At 36.1% G+C, this 17,038-nt stretch overlaps 1 protein-coding gene across 1 annotated transcript; it reads right to left on the bottom strand.

Moving 5' to 3' along the window:
• Window positions 1-599: 599 nt before the first annotated feature.
• Window positions 600-16,911, bottom strand: LOC134242272 (importin-4-like; the record flags this gene model as incomplete). Its single annotated transcript, XM_062724360.1, has 26 exons — window positions 16,822-16,911; window positions 16,496-16,582; window positions 15,621-15,706; window positions 15,443-15,484; window positions 15,114-15,246; window positions 14,559-14,695; window positions 14,357-14,399; window positions 9,318-9,383; window positions 9,001-9,102; window positions 8,732-8,815; window positions 8,175-8,312; window positions 7,804-7,857; window positions 7,560-7,669; window positions 7,221-7,329; window positions 6,751-6,889; window positions 6,363-6,476; window positions 4,146-4,280; window positions 3,717-3,840; window positions 3,484-3,595; window positions 3,242-3,360; window positions 3,023-3,100; window positions 2,209-2,566; window positions 1,641-1,808; window positions 1,194-1,402; window positions 932-1,064; window positions 600-704 (listed from the first exon to the last, which is right to left on the bottom strand). Coding segments are annotated over exons 1-26 (3,051 nt in total), but the record flags the coding sequence as incomplete, so codon positions are not given.
• Between the last annotated feature and the right edge of the window lie 127 nt (window positions 16,912-17,038).

Below are 17,038 nucleotides of genomic sequence, written 5' to 3'. Positions count from 1 at the left end.
TTTCTTACAGATTGCTGTAAAGTATATGATGAAAAAATAAGTTTTTTACTTGATTTCACATTTTTTAACAAGGATACAGCTATAATTTTACATTTTTTAGGATTATGAAATTGAAAATTTAAAAGAATTAGTTTTTTAAAAATTTCACTTGAATTAAAAGTAAAAGTGACCTTGAAATAGGCCGCGACACACCTTCTACCTAAGATGTATATTTTTGCCAAGTTTGATAGCTCTAGGTCTAATAGTTTTCTAGTTATGAGCCGGACAGGATTTTTCCTTATTTGGCCATAGCATCTTTATTAAAGGTCAGAATGACCTACTTTTTGTGCGCGACACACCGTCTACACAAGAAGTACCAGTTGACAAAGTTTGATAGTCCTAGGCCTATTAGTATTGAAGTTATGAGCCGGACACGAGTGGACAGACGGACGGACATGAAGCCTATAACATAATACGTCCCGTCTTAAGACGGGCGTATAAAAATGCATGTGTACATGGATATTACTAAAGCTCTTTGTTGGCAGTATACATATTTAAGTTTTTTTTTTAAATTGTACTTCATATTTCTATAATATCTAACAGTAATACATGTACTGTACCTCCTGTTCACCATTGCCATACAGTTGAAATAAGCATTCAAACACAGTCTTGTTTTCCTCAAAATCTTCCTTCAATGGCAAGCACTGAAGTACGACTGGGAGTACCTAAAGTGAAACCAGCTAATTACACATTTTTAGAGGTTGTACAAAAAACTTTCATCAGTTCTCCCAGTTCTCCAGACACAACTAACAAGGAAAACTTCTGAAGGAAGCACTAAATTTGTAGATCAACCACTTGCGTATGAAAGTAGACAGCATATTCAATGAATTATCAATGGGTAAATTAAGTTTCAAAAATGACGTTTTTATTCCCAAGAAGGAATTTCTCTTACTTGTTCGAGTGGTAAGGATTTCTGACTGGTCATGATCATTCTGCAGGTGGCAGCACACACATTGTCATGGATACGAACATTTGAGGTTTTGTTCAGGATCTCCAGCAGAGTCTTCAGAATTTCTGCATAATGGCTAAAACAGATTTTGTCATCAGTATCTCTGAACTTCTAGTGTTAATCCCAATCCCAATACTGGCTAAGGTATAGTTTAAGACACCTAACTCTACTTATCATTATATGCTTACCTCTAATTGTCACTTACCCAGTTAAGTGGTCTCCACAGCTAGAACACAAACATCCCATTCCAAACACTGCATTGCTACAGACTTCCTCATCAGGGTCCTTAACAAACTTGACAAACAATGGATACAACTTCTGTAGGAATGGTACAACAGCACTGCCCGAGGCTTGGATTATTTCAGCAATGGTTCCTATTGAAAATGACCTTTCTGCTACTGAACTTGTTTCTTTCTGCAATGTGGAAAGACAATGTTGTCAAAAGCCATGCAAAAAAGCTTCTTGTAATTGATGCTTAAAAATCAAATATACAATTTCATTGCAAAGGTTGAATGACTTTTTCAAACATTATCCTGAAACTAAGTATTACACTGAAGTTTTACACTGAGACAGAATGACAAATAAATGGATTGAAAAGACACAAAAAATTGTCATTTTTTATTGAAATCCAGCAATAAAATCTAACTGTTACCAGTCGTTTTTGAAGATCTGTTAGGAAACTGCTGAAGAAAGGCATAAAGACTGGTCCACCTAACAGTTTAGCCATTGCAGGTAAAACATCTCCGGCTGACTCAATTAACATTCCATCAAATTCTGCTTCCTCATCATCTTCTTCTGTGTCCTGATCCTGACAGGCCAACTGAATCAACGACAAAACAGGATTAATGAATTAACATCAAAACAGGAAAAACAACTGAATCAATGACAAAATAGGACAACAACAAAAACAGGAAAAACAACAACTGAATCAATGACAATATAGGACAACAACAAAAACAGGAAAAACAACAACTGAAACAACAAACTCTACTGAATCAACATCTATGATAAATGAATTGACAACGAAACAAAAGTATTGACAACTGAATCAAAAAAAAAAAGAATTTTTGACAACTGAACAAAAACAATTACTGTAAATTTGAAATTGATGAAATAAAAATGACTAATACTAAATTTGAAATTGATGAAATAAAAATGACTCTAAAGTTGCACAATAATTTTTCTACCCCTAATCTTCTTTTTTTTTTTTTTAAAAGTACCTTGTGAGTGAAAACTTCCTTCATGCGGGTGAGTATCGCATCAGAGACTCCCTGAACCTGTATGACAGGCTGTCCAATCTTGTCCAACATTTCATACAGCGTGTCGATGGCTGACATGACTACCATACTGTCTATGTCCTCTCCCATCACTGCCAGCAGCTTCAGGACCACGGCTGACAACATGTTAGTCAGGGCAGTCTGAGTCTCCGGGGACTGCAGTTCCTGGTTGGCCTGGTGTACACATATACACATCTGTCCCACAGCAGCAATGGCCGCTTTCTTCACCCCGGGAGCTGGGTAGTCAATCATCTCCAACACTTCCTTGAATGATTGCTCCAAGAATGGAAAGAATGCTGCCCTGTTGCACAAAAAAGGGCATTAAAATATTGCTGAATCAATCTTTAAATTAAGAATATGGACTGAAGTCAAAGTCTAGTTTTATTAGGCTAATCAATTAGCTTGTTAAATATCCAAATAATGAGTCTAATAAATAGTGTGAATCAGTTTTTGTAAATCAAGTTATATTTAAATAAAACTTGCAATGGTTGCCTCCAGTACTAGACATTTATACAGTGTATGTAACTCATTGATTTGCATGCTGATTATTCAAAAGTACACATAATACTTGCTAATATTCAGAGAGAATAAACATTATATGAGAAATTGTTGCATTAGACATAACAAAGTTCCAAATTTTATCTAGAAAAGTTCAAGTTGCTAGATCCTAATGGGCTTTAAACTATTTTTTGCTCAGTGTTGATGTGTACATTCATTAAATGTGCAGACATTAAACAAGAACTCCTTGTTGACCTACCCTGTGTTTCCAGCCAGTTCTCCCAAAGAGCAACAAGCATCTTCTTTTTCATCCAAAAATTCATTCTTTACACTGATTCTGAAAATTAATTAAATACAAGCATTCAATGTTCAGTACCAAGACATTCTTTGACGACTTGTACGTTTTTAAAAGGATTTTAAAAATTCATTACTTCCAATACACAAACTAATCCCTATAGAAGTGTAAGCCGTCCTGTACCCCTGTATTTTCTGATCTTCCTCATCCTCCTCTTCATCCTCCTCAGCAATGTCTTCCTCATCACACAGGTCCTCCTCATTGAAGATAGCCACCTGATCCTCATCCTCCTTGTAGTGGGTCTAAAGAAAAGATACACAGAGCAATGAAGTAAGAAGCTTCGTTATCAAGACTGCATTAAAACAATGATGGACACTTTTAATTGATAAGCTCCTGCAAGTTCTGCTATAGGTAAATCCCCTGACCTGTACTCCCTCTGTGGACTTCAGGGAGGCCATCATAAACGTGACTAAGACCTCCAGGTAGGGTGAAATATCCTTCTTCATGATGACAGACAAGGCAGCAAAGAGTCCATACCTGTTTGTATTTACATGTTAATAATTACAAGAAGTGTTTTATTTGAAAAATTTGGATATAGTTAATTTTTAAGTTGAACAAACTTGGAAGTCACATTTTTAAAAATATCAGGTTTACTTACACACATCTTCTAAGGTCTGGGTCATCTACAGTGTTGAGTAAGTTGATTCCAAACTCAGCACATTCTTTTGCAATAGGGGCAAAGGTTTCAGCTCCTATGCTTCTTGCTATCACACTTAGGGTATCTTAATTTTAAAAGACACTAAATATGAATTCATTACACATATATATGGTCAGTAGGAAGGCTTTTCATGAGCACTTTATTTTTTATTTTTGCTTATTAAACTGTGTATATATATATTTCATAGATATTATCTAGTAGTGATAATTTACAAAATGAGAGCAGTAAATAAGAAGTTAAATTTTCATTTGCAGCAATATACATGTAAATAGCTTTTAGATTCAGAATTTTTATTTGCAAATTTAATTCACTTGATTAGACTTATGTGAACACATACACTGTACTAGTATGATTATACATGTAACTTACCCAATGTTTGAATCTGTAGCTTTCTAATGTCCTCCTCTGAGGTATCCCCAGTCTCTGAGTGAGGTACCAGATATGGTTTAAATTGCTCTATGATGTCAGCAAAGTATGGTTTTAGTAATTCCTTGGCAGAATTTGCTGCAATTGAATGAATAAATTCAAATAATTTTAAGTCAAGAGAATGCATAAACATAGGTAATCAGAGATTACAGAGCTCACCTCAACGAATGTTGTCTTTAAGTAAGGCAAAGTCACACAATTAACCAACAAAAAGTGTACATTCCAAAAATGAAAATATTTAAGCAATTTTGATCTGATACTTTGAAATAGACCTACATAAACAATTTAAACTAGTTCTTCTTCATGAAAATGTAATCAAAATCCAGCATCTGAAGCAAATTTGAGAATTTTCATCTCTTGATGAAAACTTTAACCTGTTCACTCAACCGCAAAATGTAGGTCAGATTCAGCATCCGAAGCAAGCCTGGTAGTGTGCATCCTTAGATGTATCATCCATGCAAGTTTGGTCAACATACTGCTTATAGTTACTTGGAAATGAGAACTGCACCAAAAACTTTAACCTATTCACTCAACCGGAAAATGTAGGTCAGATTCAGCATCCGAAGCAAGCCCGGTAGTATGCATCCTTAGATGTATCATCAATGCAAGTTTGGTCAACATAGGGCTTATAGTTACTTGGAAATGAGACCTGCACCAAACACTTTAACCTGTTCACTCAACCGGAAAATGTAGGTCAGATTCAGCATCCGAAGCAAGCCCGGTAGTATCCATCCTTAGATGTATCATCCATGCAAGTTTGGTCAACATAGGGCTTATAGTTACTTGGAAATGAGACCTGCACCAAAAACTTTAACCTGTTCACTCAACCGGAAAATGTAGGTCAGATTCAGCATCCGAAGCAAGCCCGGTAGTATCCATCCTTAGATGTATCATCCATGCAAGTTTGGTCAACATAGGGCTTATAGTTACTTGAAAATGAGACCTGTACCAAAAACTTTAACCTGTTCACTCAACCGGAAAATGTAGCTCAGATTCAGCATCCGAAGCAAGCCCGGTTGTATGCATCCTTAGATGTATCATCCATGCAAGTTTGGTCAACGTAGGTCTCATAGTTACTTGGAAATGAAACCTGCACCATAAATTTTAACCTGTTCACTCAACCTGAAAATGTAGGTCAGATTCAGCATCCAAAGCAAGCCCGGTAGTGTGCATCCTTTGATGTATCATCCATGCAAGTTTGGTCAACATAGGGCTTATAGTTACTTGGAAATGAGACCTGCACCAAAAACTTTAACCTGTTCACTCAACCGGAAAATGTAGGTCAGATTCAGCATCCGAAGCAAGCCCGGTAGTATGCATCCTTAGATGTATCATCAATGCAAGTTTGGTCAACGTAGGTCTCATAGTTACTTGGAAATGAAACCTGCACCAAAAACTTTAACCTGTTCACTCAACCGGAAAATGTAGGTCAGATTCAGCATCCGAAGCAAGCCCGGTAGTATCCATCCTTAGATGTATCATCCATGCAAGTTTGGTCAACATAGGGCTTATAGTTACTTGGCAATGAGACCTGCACCAAAAACTTTAACCTGTTCACTCAACCGGAAAATGTAGCTCAGATTCAGCATCCGAAGCAAGCCCGGTTGTATGCATCCTTAGATGTATCATCCATGCAAGTTTGGTCAACGTAGGTCTCATAGTTACTTGGAAATGAAACCTGCACCAAAAACTTTAACCTGTTCACTCAACCGGAAAATGTAGGTTAGATTCAGCATCTGAAGCAAGCCCGGTAGTATCCATTCTTAGATGTATCATCCATGCAAGTTTGGTCAACATAGGGATTATAGTTACTTGGAAATGAAACCTACACCAAAAACTGCACCAAAAATGTTAACCTGCTCCAAAAACATTAACCTGGTCATTCCTTTGCTGAAATTGCAGCATCTGAAACTTTGACTGGTACAATGAAACACACTAGAACCATCTTCCATGCATGTCTAATCAATATAGGACATAGAAGTACTTAAAAAGAAAACTGCTCCAAAAAACTTAACCTTAACCTGGGACGCCGACACCGACGCCGACGCCGAGGGTATTACATAAGCTCCCCCAACTTCGTTGAGGTGAGCTAAAAAGGCATAGCTTGTTGAGAAAACTTTGTTGGCTGAGTAACTTCAGGTTTTATAAATCTTGACTTACCAGTAGCTCCTATAGCGCTGATGGCTAGTTCCTTTGCTCGAGTATTTGTGGCAGTTTTCAGCGTTGACAATGTGTGCTCCATCAGAGTAGGCAAGTATGGTAAGATATCCTTATCTACAAACAGGAAAATCACATAAGATTTCTTGACCTGGCTGGTACAAAATGCTTCACACAAAACATTAAGCATTAAAATTTGTATAACACTTTGTAATTTACTGCAAAAATACTGAAAATTACTAGTTTTTGTGTATTAGACTGTAGTGCAAGAATACATACTTAATGACTCTGGAAAAGCTTGCATCATTTTTTTTTACTTGGATTGATTTGAATTTTCATTCAGGCTTGATTGGTTGACAATAATAATGTCATGCTGTACATTTTCACTTACCCAGATTTTCACAGAAAGTTTCCAGAGCATAGTAACACTTTGTTAGTCCTTTGGGATTCTTGTCTACTTCTTGTGTTGCTTTGCCAAGATATTGGAACAACAAGGGGATCAACTCTGATGCATATGTCGTTATCTCTGGCTACAAAGATAAGCATGTATTAATGTAGTGATCCAAGTCTGAAATTTACAGTACAGCAGGTTATTTATTGGGGTGCTAATTTTGGCTTATTTTGGCGTTTTGGTAGAACCTCGCTAAAATTTTAATCCCTTAAATAATTAGTAATCTTTGTAGTGTTCATCTACAAAAAGTTAAAACCCTGTGTCCACTAAAATAAATTACGTCAAAATAACTGGCATACCTTTGAGCATGCAAAACGCCAAATTTTACACCCGCCAAGAAAACCAGCTATACGGTATCTTCATTCATAATTGAGTTAATGCAGCATACAATGAGGAAGCATGTTATGTACCTGTAAGTGCTCACAGAATTGTCCTAGAGCAAACAGAGCCGAGTTTCGTACTCCTGGATCTTGGTCATTGAGCCCCTTAACAACACACTGTAGAAGTGCTTGCAGATGTCTGAAATTTCGAAATCAAAGATGCTGGACACTCAATATTTTGACATTTTAATACATCTTTCTTAATACCATATCAACAGTGGAAAATGAATGTATTCATGTTGAACTGGTAATGTTAATTAGTTTCAAATAAACAAAAGAAAGGAAGTTTTCAAAAAGGTCTGCCTTTTATATATTTGGTAAAGATACATTTCTTAAAATGTGCAAAGGGATGAAGGACAAATATTTCACCTTTGTTTTATGTAATCGGCACATCCCTCTACAACAACCGCTAAAGTAAGGAAACTGGCCCGTCTGTGGGAGGGGGACTCACTCACAATGTTGGGTTCTACCAGTTTGATCTACAAATCACAAACACTTCTCAGTTACATGTATCTCAGAATTCACAATAAAGAGTTGAAAGGAATTTTTTTTTCTACGGAAGGGAATCTCCCCAGCCCTTTCCTATAGAACTTGAGTGATATTGTTTACTTACAACATTGGGAATGACCTTGTCTGGAGGTAAATGGATTGCCATTGTGTCTATCACCTACAGCAACATCAAATTGTACAAATATACAGAGCATAAATTAGTAAGTTTGTATTCATATTTTATATAATTATTTTAGGTACTTTATTTTGTTAAAATTATGAAGCCTGCTTGTGGAGGATTTTATGTGAAATGTTGGGAAATGATTGTTACGCCTATCTATAGAACATTTTACGTACATTGTCTAGAACTAATCGGATGCCTACCTGTGGAGCAGCCTGCTTGTGGAGCATTTTATGTGAAATGTTGAGAAATGATTGTTACGCCTATCTATAGAACATTTTACGTACATTGTCTAGAACTAATCGGATGCCTACCTGTGGAGCATACATGGATGGCATCCTACATTCCGGATCATCCAGGTCGTCTTCATCCTCATCCTCCTCACTACCAGCACACATGATGGGGAACAGAATGGATAAAACAGGGTCCACCATCTTGTGCTTCAGAAACGCCTAAATAAACAGAGCATTTCAACTTTTAAAATAAAATTTATGATTTATTAAATGTTCAAATTTTAATAATAATCCTGGCAAAATGTATTTGTGAATGAAATGGTCCCCTCTCACCATTTTTTTTTTCTTTGAGAGGAATATCCATGACAGTACAGAGCCACATGCACATTGAAAATAAAAAAAAAGTCCAATTTACATGTACTTCTTTTGATTTTTTATGCCTGAAACTTGAGATTTTTCCATCAAGTTTTTAAGGATATTGACAAATGATTAATTTGTATTCTGAAGAAATACAGAGAGATAAAAAAAAAAAAGACCTTACCATCAATGAAATGTGCAGGACAGAAATTTTAAAATCCCTATAGTTTGGAAATAATCCATTAAACAATTTATGAAATCAGTTAAACTGTTGTTATTACCTTCTTTTTCTGCCTGACTAGAGATGCCACAAAGGACATGGCTTTAACTCTCATGTTGTCTCCCAGATCATGACGACTAGCAACCTAGAAGAAAAAAATCATGTTTGAGTAAAGCAATGTAACTGAAACATAGCACAATTATATACTTAATATGGAATAAAAGTTAGCTATATCATATGAGCAGTTAAAATGATGACGAATTCATTGCAAGATTTCATTATAGCAAGATTTTCATTCAAAGAACTACTTTCTAATGAATATCTACAAACCTGTAGACAGAATTCTAGTGTGGTTTTGATATGAGGAACAATGATGGAGACTTCACATTCCAACATCTCGTCAAACACTTCCAACAGTTCACATGCCTTATCCTGCAGGAAAATAAAATTAACTTTGTTTTTGTTGGATTTCAGTACTGTGCATGACTCCAAAGAATGATCAAATTGTAATAAAATAAAATATTTAGGACTTCAAAATAAAGTGCATATGCATTGCTCTCAACCATTATCTGGACAATAAGAAATGCTTTCCAGTCTGAAAACCTAGGAATACACTATACATGTACGTATAGAATTCTACAACTTACTTCATCTACAGGGATAATTTCCTGGACAACTTGTAACATACGAGGAATCACATTCTGTATGTATTTCTGAAATATATTCTCAACAATTTGATCACACTTACATGTAAATCAAATACTTTAATAGGATATATTATATTAGTGAAAACACTTTGAAAGCACATTTATGAAAACAAGAGGCCCATGGGCCACATCGCTCACCTGAGAAGCTTTGACCATTCTGTTCTTTACCAGATTTCCCCCTTGTTATACATAATGCATCCCCACCCTACCCCACTGATCATAATTTAGACATTTTGAAATCTACACTACCCCATGATCCTTCCATGGGCACATATGTTTCAGCTTTTCTGGCCCAGTGGTTCCTGAGAAGAAGATTTTCAAAGATTTTTCCTATATATTTCTATGTGAAACTTTGATTCCCTATAATGGCCCCGCCCTTCCCCCGGGGGTCAAGATTCCTACAATTTAGAATTTACACTACCCCAGAATGCTTCCACATAAGCTTCACTTTTTCCGGCCCAGTGGTTCTTGAGAAGAAGATTTTCAAAGATTTTTCCTATATATTTCTATATAAAACTTTGATTCCCCATTGTGGCCCCGCCCTTCCCCAGGGGGTCATGATTTGAACAATTTAGAATCTACATTATACCAGGATGCTTCCACATAAGTTTCAGCTTTTCTGGCCCAGTGGTTCTTGAGAAGAAGATTTTCAAAGATTTTTCCTATATATTTCTATGTAAAACTTTGATACCCCATTGTGGCCCCGCCCTTCCCCCGTGGGTCATGATTTGAACAATTTAAAATCTACACTACACCAGGATGCTTCCACATAAGTTTCAGCTTTTCTGGCCAAGTGGTTCTTCAGAAGAAGATTTTCAAAGATTTTTCCTATATATTTCTATATAAAACTTTGATTCCCCATTGTGGCCCCGCCCTTCCCCCGGGGGTCATGATTTGAACAATTTAGAATCTACACTACCCCAGTATGCTTTCACATAAGTTTCAGCTTTACTGGCCCAGTGGTTCTTGAGAAGAAGATTTTCAAAGATTTTTCCTATATATTTCTATGTAAAACTTTGATTCCCCATTGTGACCCCGCCCTTCTCCCGGGGGTCATGATGTGAACAATTTAGAATCTACACTGTACCAGGTTGCTTCCACATAAGTTTCAGCTTTTCTGGCCAAGTGGTTCTTCAGAAGAAGATTTTCAAAGATTTTTCCTATATATTTCTATATAAAACTTTGATTCCCCATTGTGGCCCCGCCCTTCCCCCGGGGGTCATGATTTGAACAATTTAGAATCTACACTACCCCAGGATGCTTCCACATAAGTTTCAGATTTACTGGCTCAGTGGTTCTTGAGAAGAAGATTTTTTAATGACCCAACCCTATTTTTGTCACTTCTTGATTATCTCCCCTTGCGAGGGGATATGTCCCTTCATTTTAACGATTTAAATTCCCCTTCACCCAAGGATGCTTTGTACAAAGTTTGATCAAAATTGGCCCAGTGGTTCTTGAGAAGAAGTCGAAAATGTGAAAAGTTTACAGACGGACAGACAGCTAGACGGACGGACGACGGACAAAATGTGATCAGAAAAGCTCACTTGAGCCTTCGGCTCAGGTGAGCTAAAAATGGTTCCTTACTTTTAAGCTGTATTTCACTAAGCAATTTAAAAAATATGTGCTAAAATTGTGCAAACATTCTTAAAATACAAACTTCTAAATCTCATTGTTGAACTGTAAAAATAACTTTTGAATGATTCCAACATTTGAGGTGTTGGACATAAACTGGTCATAAAACTGAGGGCTTTCAATACTGAACATAATATGGAAAGGTTGTAAACAAATATAAATTGATAAGAAAATCAAAACGAAGAAAAAAACAAAAAATACCAATGAGTTGCCTCTAACCTACAGAATTTTTCCCAATTATTCAGCATATGTTTATATTCCCTTTCCAATTTTGTCTTTATATTTTTATATTACAACTGACAAGAATCCATATTATAATTCAAATTTTAAAACTAGAAATATGTCCATAGGACATGAATGCCCCGCCGAGGATATTTAGTAAAGCAACATGAAAATTCATATGTGTATAAAATTTGATCAGTTTGGTTCAGGTAGGGGTTATAGTTACTAAGGAATAAAAATGTAGGTCAGATCCAGCATCCGAAGCAAGTCTGTTAGTGTCCATCCCTAGATGCATCATCCATGCAAGTTTGGTTCAGGTAGGGCTTAAAGTTACTTGAGAATAAAAATGTAGGTCAGATCCAGCATCCGAAGCAAGTCGGGTAGTGTCCATCCCTAGATGCATCATCCATGCAAGTTTGGTTCAGGCAGGGCTTATAGTTACTTGGGAATGAAAATGTAGGTCAGATTCAGCATCCGAAGCAAGTCACGTTGTTTCCATCCCTAGATGCATCATCCATGCAAGTTTGGTTCAGGCAGGGCTTATAGTTACTTGAGAATGAAAATATAGGTCAGATTCAGCATCCGAAGCAAGTCTGGTAGTGTCCATCCCTAGATGCATCATCCATGCAAGTTTGGTTCAGGCAGGGCTTATACGAGGGCTGTTCGGAAATTATTGCGACAATTACATTTACTCCATAAAGGACGGAGATAATTTCAGGAAAATTCATCAACATTTTATAAAGAACGAATAAAACACTTATGCAAAATTTTTAATTCCTATGACAATAAGAAAAGTTTTGGTGAAATAATAAACATTTTTATTAAAACACAACATGAATCAATAAACATAATAAACGTATGTCTATCGACCCGGAGCAGCATCACTACGTCATTTTAACGTCACGTCAGCCAGGGATGGTTTCGCATGTAAAACGATCGGGAAGTGTTTAATCTTCCTTCTTTGTTATTACATATAACAGTACAAAAATCTAACAGTCTCTTTTCTCAAAGTATTCCTTAAAAACGTATGCTGTTGCTACCCGAGTGTAATATTTTCTTTTGTGGGAAAAGTTGACTTAAAATCATACAGTGTCGATTTATGCAACGCGGGTCAACGATATTGATACCGTAACGATATTAATACCGTACGTAATAACTGATGGTCGTCCAGAGCTTTTGATTTTACTCTGGTTAAACTAATTGTAAAAAAAAATTATACCAATGAAATAACAAACCCTATCACATTATTTTTTTCTCGTACTTATTATTCTAGTAGGTCGTTGTGTCTGGAAAAGAGTTCTACACTGCGCTACACTAAATTTTAGGTATGTTCCCTGCTCCGCCCTTGACGTCAAAATCCATTTTTTCGTTCTTAGCAGATTTCTCTACCGCGCTTAATTTTTTTATGATCTCCGTATTCCTGATCAAAATTCTATCAAAGTTGCACAACATGAATTTGAATTAAAGCTGAAAAATTATACACATAAACACAATTATTTTCGCTCTTATTATGAGTCCACGAAGAGTTAGAACGTTGATGCTGCATATTTTCAATATCTGATTTCGAGACTGCTCCGGGTACCCCTACTGATGACGCATTTATATATCACTGTACAGAAAATATTTAATATTTATAAAATATTTCTTGCTTTTATTAATTCTTAATGTACGTCAAACGTATATGCAAATTATCACCGAAAGACGTTCATTAGAAAGCAAAATATACACAATGTCTCAATAATTTTCCAACAACCCTCGTAGTTACTTGGGAATGAAAATATAGGTCAGATTCAGCATCCGAAGCAAGTCTGGTAGTGTCCATCCCTAGATGCATCATCCATGCAAGTTTGGTTCAGGCAGGGCTTATAGTTACTTGGGAATGAAAACATAGGTCAGATTCAGCATCCGAAGCAAGTCTGGTAGTGTCCATCCCTAGATGCATCATCCATGCAAGTTTGGTTCAGGCAGGGCTTATAGTTACTTGGGAATGAAAATATAGGTCAGATTCAGCATCCGAAGCAAGTCCGGTTGTGTCCATCCCTAGATGCATCATCCATGCAAGTTTGGTTCAGGCAGGGCTAATAGTTACTTGGGAATGAAAATATAGGTCAGATCCAGCATCCGAAGCAAGTCGGGTAGTGTCCATCCCTAGATGCATCATCCATGCAAGTTTGGTTCAGGCAGGGCTTATAGTTACTAGGGAATGAGAATATAGGTCAGATCCAGCATCCAAAGCAAGTCTGGTAGTGTCCTTCCCTAGATGCATCATCCATGCAAGTTTGGTTCAGGTAGGGCTTATAGTTACTTGGGAATGAAAATGTAGGTCAGATTCAGCATCCGAAGAAAGTCTGGTAGTGTCCATCTCTATATGCATCATCCATGCAAGTTTGGTTTGGGTAGGGCTTATAGTTCCTTAGGAATGGACCTGCTTCAAAAACTTTAACCTGGTCACATATCAGGAAAATGTAGGTCAGATCCAGCATCCGAAGCAAGTCTGGTAGTGTTCATCCCTAGATGCATCGTCCATGAAAGTTTGGATTGGGTAGGGCTTATAGTTCCTTGGAAATGGACCTGCTCCAAAAACTTTAACCTGGTCACTTATCTGGAAAATGTAGGTCAGATCCAGCATCCGAAGCAAGTCTGGTAGTGTTCATCTCTAGATGCATCATCCATGCAAGTTTGTATCAACATGTGAAGTTTGATAACACCAACTTGAATGGTATGTTCAAATCTGAGCTAAACACCAATTTAAGAAAAGTGAGGTCAAGGTCAAAGGAAAGGTCAGGGTCAAAAAATGTTGATGCAGTTGCATAGCTCTCGTCAATATCTATCAGCATTTGAAGTTTGATGAAAATATCTTGGATAGTTTCAAAGAAACTTAGCTTTGAACAGAGCTAAACGCAAAGTGTGACGGAAGACGGAAGGACGGAAGGACAGAAGGACGGAAGGACGGAAAGACAGAAGGACGGAAGGACGGAAGACGGACATGACAAACACTATATGCCCCGGCCATATTCATGGCGGAGCATAAAAATTCAAATATGTTTAATTATGGACTTCTTTTTTCATGTTATATCATAATCTTTTGTGATGAGAAACTATATATAACAAGAAAAAGAGCTTACGACTTCATCATCTCCAATGAAGAATATCACTTCTGTCACAGTCCTGAAAAGAATGAACAACATCTAGTATAAACAGCATAATTAAGTCTTTTATACAATGTACTTTATAAAATTTATTATATGTTCTTTATACAATGTTCTTAATATTTGTGATATTTCATGCAATGTACATGATCATAATGATACTCTTATACTATATTACCTTATGGCATAGTATGGGACGAGTTGATTTTCGGAGTCCTGAATGACCTCGTTAACCAGCTGTAGTACAGAGGTCAGGTGGGGCTTTAGCTGCTCCCCCGCAGCGGCTGCCACCGAGTACAGGACAAACATACCAATCTAAGGGGGAGAAAATTCATTATACTTCACAGTAAAATCATACATTCAAATGGAGGTACATGTATAAGCTTTTTCTCCTCTTATTTTTGCTGTTAAGTTTAAATTGAATCTTCAAAGAAATATTAAAGCTACTTAATGACACCAAACTCTTAGATATAAATTTGTTACATGAATATGTAGACTGAAATTTTTAGACTGTGGTAATTATTGTAATAGTCTGTTATTCTTATGACATCTAAGCTTTTCTTTTCAAATATACATGTATATTCAGCATATTAATATACATCAATCTCAATTTCAGTCAAAAAATTTGTTGTGGACTTTTAAATTACTGTCAAGAAAATTTTCAATACTTGTAAAAGAACCAAAAAAAAATACTTTACAATACAGTTCTATCTTTAATAATTTGCATACTAACCTCTCTTTCAGCACTGTTCTGACTTTTAGTATAGGCCAGTATGAACTGGAAGAGCTGGGGCCATTGGTTCTTTGGTAGATCATGCTTTGCTACTATAGCTACTACTTGGGCAATGGAATTTCTCACAAATTTCCTGCAAAGAAACAATGTTGGAACTATTTATGTCAAATACACTGTCATATGTGAACAATGTTAATATTCTCATTTCTATTCATTTGTTAAATCTATCTCATAATTGTGTGTCTAATTTAAAATTTCTTGGTCATCAGTAGATCAATGCACATCATGCACACAGGTTGAGGTACATGTTTCCCAAGATGGCCACTTACTCTGGTTCTTGTAACAGCAACTGTAAGATGTTTTCTCTGATGCTGAAACAACAATTCAAAAAAATTGTGAATAATTTGTTGTTACACCAGTGATAGATTTTGTTATGTGGCAATATAATCTAATGAAGTACATGTATTAGATCTACACAACACATATCCGTCTTTAAACCATACTTACTTCTGACAGACATTTTCTGGCAGTGCTCTCCACTGTCGCCCCTTCTGAACTTTCCTTCTCAACAAAACAGCTGCCAGTTGTCTTACCTTAAACCATAAAATATTATTTAATAGCTAATTTTATATCAATTTAAAATGCTAAATAACTATATATACCTAAGGATAACAATACTTTACCTGAAAATCTTGTGTTACAGTAATAGATATTAAAAAAAAAAATCTTATATCCAAAAGTAAAAATGAAAGATATTTCTTTTATTTCACAAAACTTTTCAATAATAATTTTTTAACTATTTTTTTAATTCTATTTCATATTTCTGTAGAGGTCGGGGCTTTACAGACCGTGGATATAGGCCTATATAGCTCAGTGGTTAGAGCACCTGACTAATAATGCAGGGTTCCGGTAGCTGTAGAAATGTAGCTCACCGAAAAAAAAAAAAATGTTGACAGACCAGAAAGCTACAGTGCCCTCCATTGTAAAAACTGTATACTTACTGCGCACAAAAAGGTCTGTCAATAAATTTTTTTGGGAGATCTACTGTCCTGCAGCTAGGGTCCTGGGTTCAATTTCCTGTCCAGGCAGCCGTTTTCTTCATGCATTTCTCCCTTCTTACTACATTTCTTATATAAATTTTCACACTTCTACCAGTTTTTATTATTGAATTTGTTTAAATAAATATAACATTATGTAATAATTAAAGATGTATAGACCTCTTAATGAAGTGACTGTAGTGTATACTGGACCTAATTAACTGAACCAAATGGGTAGCTAATTCTCAATGCAGTGGGTTGTTTTTTTTTGTGTTTTTTTTTTTTTGGTGAGTTAACTGTATTATTCATATGAGTTGAGAGTGTAACTGTGTTTTTATAACATACCTGAGCAGATTGTGAGGAACCAAGTATCTGACACAAACCCGGCACAATGTTGGGGTCTTTAAAAATCTCCTTCAATTGCAGAGTAGCCTGGTTTGTAAATTAAAAAGATTTTAGGCCATCATCACATGTATTGAGAAATGAAAACTTTTGATTAAGATAAAATATCAAATCAAATAAATGACATTCCCGAAATAACTGAAATTTCCCGCGTTTTCAGATATGAGTAACCACCAGATGTTGTATTGAAAAAAGTTTCACTCAGCCACATTTGTTTTATTATACTACTATCAAAAGTATGTTTTTAAAGTATATGCGACATATTTCACCTGCTTGATCGTGTTATTATCCGGCAGTAAAAGCCTACTAAGTGTTTCTTCTAAATTCGATGCCATGCCTTCTCTCTGTCAACCGTTCAAGCACCAAACGTACCTTTTTTGGCAAAAGAGTTTTTTTTTTCTTTAAAGAATCGGGCTCGAGATACAGAGCATTTAGAGTATCCCCAGAAGACGAACATTTTTAATTTTATGTTCATTGAATTTCTAA

The sequence above is a fragment of the Saccostrea cucullata genome, unplaced genomic scaffold, assembly GCF_032062105.1.
Source record: "Saccostrea cucullata isolate Sc308-1 unplaced genomic scaffold, CSIRO_AGI_Scuc_v1 ctg7614, whole genome shotgun sequence".
In the NCBI taxonomy this organism is placed as follows: domain Eukaryota; kingdom Metazoa; phylum Mollusca; class Bivalvia; order Ostreida; family Ostreidae; genus Saccostrea; species Saccostrea cuccullata.
This window is presented reverse-complemented; position numbering and strand designations above follow the sequence as displayed.